The 3,872-nt window shown below is 33.4% G+C and overlaps 1 protein-coding gene across 1 annotated transcript in view; it reads left to right on the forward strand.

Annotated features, from left to right (window-relative positions):
• LOC107613293 (linoleate 9S-lipoxygenase) overlaps positions 1–3,386 on the forward strand; it is a 6,163-nt gene extending 2,777 nt beyond the window's left edge. The window contains exons 2-9 of the mRNA XM_016315234.2: positions 191–486; positions 566–803; positions 888–1,208; positions 1,309–1,394; positions 1,479–1,586; positions 1,689–1,993; positions 2,076–2,339; positions 2,455–3,386. Coding sequence (XP_016170720.1) covers positions 191–486; positions 566–803; positions 888–1,208; positions 1,309–1,394; positions 1,479–1,586; positions 1,689–1,993; positions 2,076–2,339; positions 2,455–3,211 — 2,375 coding nt within the window. The 3' untranslated portion in view covers positions 3,212–3,386. The remainder of the gene's footprint in view (positions 1–190; positions 487–565; positions 804–887; positions 1,209–1,308; positions 1,395–1,478; positions 1,587–1,688; positions 1,994–2,075; positions 2,340–2,454) is intronic.

Below are 3,872 nucleotides of genomic sequence, written 5' to 3' on the forward strand. Positions count from 1 at the left end.
CTTTTACCAAATTTTATACAAATTTAAAAAATACTATTATATAAAAAAATATATTAAAAATATAATCATAAATTATTGTGTGAAGAAAAATATAAGAAATATAACCTTTTTTTTGTCAGCTGGAATTTTAGAAAAAAAAAATAGTTTGATGAGGATGGTTATTCTGATTATTTTTGTTTTATTATTGTAGGGAATGGGAAGGGCAAAGTTGGAAAGAGCACGTTTTTGGAAGGCATAATATCTTCGTTGCCAACATTGGGAGCAGGGCAATCTGCATTCACTATTCATTTCGAATGGGATGATGGTGAGATGGGAATTCCAGGAGCATTTTACATCAAGAATTTCATGCAAACTGAGTTCTTCCTCCTTACTTTGACTCTTGAAGACATTCCAAACCATGCAAATCTCAAAATCCACTTTGTTTGCAACTCCTGGATTTATAATGCTAAAAACTACAAAACCGATCGCATTTTCTTTTCCAACAAGGTAATTAAACTAAATTAAACTAGTTATTAATTAACAAATAATTAAAGTAATTAATGAAACATAATATGCATCCATGCAGACATATCTTCCAAGTGACACGCCAGCACCACTTGTAAAGTACAGGGAAGATGAATTGAAGAATTTAAGAGGAGATGGAAAAGGAGAGCGCAAAGAATATGATAGGATCTATGATTATGATGTTTACAATGATTTGGGGAATCCAGATAGCAATGAAAAATATGCTCGCCCTGTTCTTGGAGGATCTACTTTACCTTACCCTCGTAGAGGAAGAACAGGAAGACCAACCACTAACAAAGGTCAATTATTGATTTATTCACATGTAACATGTTTAATTTGTGTTATTAGTGCTAATTAATTTTGCTTTCAACTTAATTAAACAGATCCTAAGAGCGAGAAACGGAGCGATTTTGTTTACCTACCAAGGGACGAAGCATTTGGTCACTTGAAGTCATCAGATTTTCTAACTTATGGACTAAAATCTGTAGCACAAGATGTGATGCCTGTTCTCACAGATGCATTTGATTCAAATATCTTAACTCTTGAGTTTGATGATTTTGCTGAAGTGGATAAACTCTATACTGGTGGAATTACACTACCTACAAACTTTCTCAGCAAGTTTTCCCCTTTGCCAGTACTCAAGGAAATTCTACGAACAGATGGTGAACAATTCCTTAAATATCCACCACCCAAAGTCATGCAAGGTATATATTTATATTTATGCTACAATTATCTTATACATTGAACAATATTAATGTGGCGAATAATGTGAATATAATTTTAAACTGAAATTATGTGATACAGTGAATAAATCTGCATGGATGACTGATGAAGAATTTTCTAGAGAAACACTAGCTGGTGTAAATCCTAATGTCATTAAGAGTCTTGAGGTAATTCGATTAATTTGTGGTAATAAGTTTTTAGGGAATTGCATTCAATTATAGCTTGGATTTGGTTAATTTTCATGTATGCAGGAGTTTCCACCAGGTAGCAAGCTAGATAGTAAAGTCTATGGTGATCATACTAGTACAATGAAAAAAGAACATTTAGAGCCTAACTTAGAAGGGCTTACTGTAGAACAGGTAATAATATATATCATAGAAATCTATTTGTTTTTTTTTTAATATGTGGTAGTGATGAACAATTAACAATTAATTAATGAATTAAATTTGGGTGAAACTCAGGCTATTGAGAAAAAGAAATTGTTCATTCTAGATCACCATGACTATTTGATTCCATATTTGAGAAGAATAAATTCAAGCAAGACAAAGGCCTATGCTACAAGGACTATTTTCTTCTTGAAAGATGATGGAACTTTAAAGCCACTGGCCATTGAGCTAAGCAAGCCACATCCTCAAGGAGAAGAGCATGGTCCTGTGAGTGATGTCTATCTACCAGCACATGAAGGAGTTGAAGGTTATATTTGGGTACTGGCCAAGGCATATGTTGTTGTAAATGACTCATGCTATCACCAACTTGTTAGTCATTGGTATGCAATAAACTTAATTAGTTAATGTATATTCAAATGAATTATTAACATTCATAATAATTTATGAATGACATATATGCAGGTTAAACACTCATGCAGTTGTTGAACCATTCGTGATAGCAACAAATAGGCATTTGAATGTGGTTCACCCCATTAATAAACTACTTTCCCCACACTACCGTGACACCATGAATATAAATTCACTTGCTCGGAAAGCCTTGATTAATGCAGATGGTATTATAGAACAAACATTCTTGTGGGGTAGATATGCTTTGGAAATGTCTGCTGTACTCTATAAGGATTGGGTTTTTCTAGATCAAGCATTACCTAATGATCTCATCAAGAGGTAATTAATGATGGTCTATATATTTTAGTCTCTACCCTTAATTTGTTATGCTAAATACTGATATGACAGGTAGTATCTTATACTAATGGTTGTTAGTTTGTTGTTTTTGACTCAGAGGAGTGGCAGTTAAGGATTCATCTTCTCCCCATGGTGTGCACCTTGTGATTGAGGATTACCCTTATGCTTCTGATGGATTAGAAATATGGGATGCTATTAAATCATGGGTTAAAGAGTATGTGTTCTTTTACTACAACTCAGATGATGCACTAAAACAAGACACTGAACTCCAAGAATGGTGGAAAGAGCTTGTAGAGGTAGGTCATGGTGACAAGAAGAATGAGACATGGTGGCCAAAGATGGAAACTCGAAACGAGTTGATTGAAGCTTCAACCACTCTCATATGGATTGCTTCAGCACTTCATGCAGCTATTAATTTTGGCCAATACCCTTATGGAGGTTACATTCTTAACCGTCCAACACTTAGCAGAAGATTCATGCCTGAGAAAGGGTCTCCTGAGTATGATGAATTGGCTAAGAATCATGAGAAGGAGTTCTTGAAAACAATCACAGGGAAGAAAGAGACACTAATTGATCTTACAGTTATTGAAATTTTGTCAAGGCATGCTTCTGATGAGTCCTACCTTGGACAAAGGGATGATGGTGAGTTTTGGACTTGTGATACTGAGGCATTAGATGCCTTTAAGAGATTTGGAAAGAAACTTGCAGAGACTGAACAAAGATTGATGCAGAAGAACAATGATGGATCATTGAAAAATCGTTCTGGACCAGCTAAGATGCCTTACACTTTGCTTTATCCTTCTAGTGAGGAAGGGTTGACTTTCAGAGGAATTCCAAATAGTATCTCTATCTAATGAGTCTATGATGATGTCTTTAAATAAAAGGAATCTGATTCCTTATTAGCTTCATCCACCTATGTTTGTGTTGTCATTTGTATTTAGTAGTTTTAATTTGATGCTAATTAATAAGAAAGTTGTATGTGTTTGCATAATGGAAACACAATAATAGAAGTTGTTTGTGTTTGATCAATGCAATGGTTGCACTATTAATACTTAAGCTACAGCAGTAATCTTTTTTTGCAAAATTTGATTGCATTTGATGAAGATGATCTCTGATGAGTCCATATCTAGAGTTATTAATCAACATACATAAGTATTCTATTAAAAGTTGTATGTGTTTGCATTATTTGCAACTAATTAAAGGGATTAATATTACTATTTGAAGCTTTATTAATAATAAAACACAAAACCCTATAAGAAAATCTTTTTGGGGCAGTGTGATATGAGTATTTTATCATTAAAAAATGAGTTTTAATTTTGTAGGTATTACAAAGAGTTTGAGTTATTAAACTATGATCATATTAAAATTTAGCGGTAGAGTAGGTGTCTCTACAAATTAAAATTGGATTCTATATTGGATATGAAGAAAACATTTTCTACGCTTTCAATAAGTTTGGGTCAAATTAAGTGCAAAGTTCAGCAGAGGACGATTACTATTTTATTTGAACCAAATTTT

The sequence above is a fragment of the Arachis ipaensis genome, chromosome B08, assembly GCF_000816755.2.
Source record: "Arachis ipaensis cultivar K30076 chromosome B08, Araip1.1, whole genome shotgun sequence".
Classification (NCBI taxonomy): domain Eukaryota; kingdom Viridiplantae; phylum Streptophyta; class Magnoliopsida; order Fabales; family Fabaceae; genus Arachis; species Arachis ipaensis.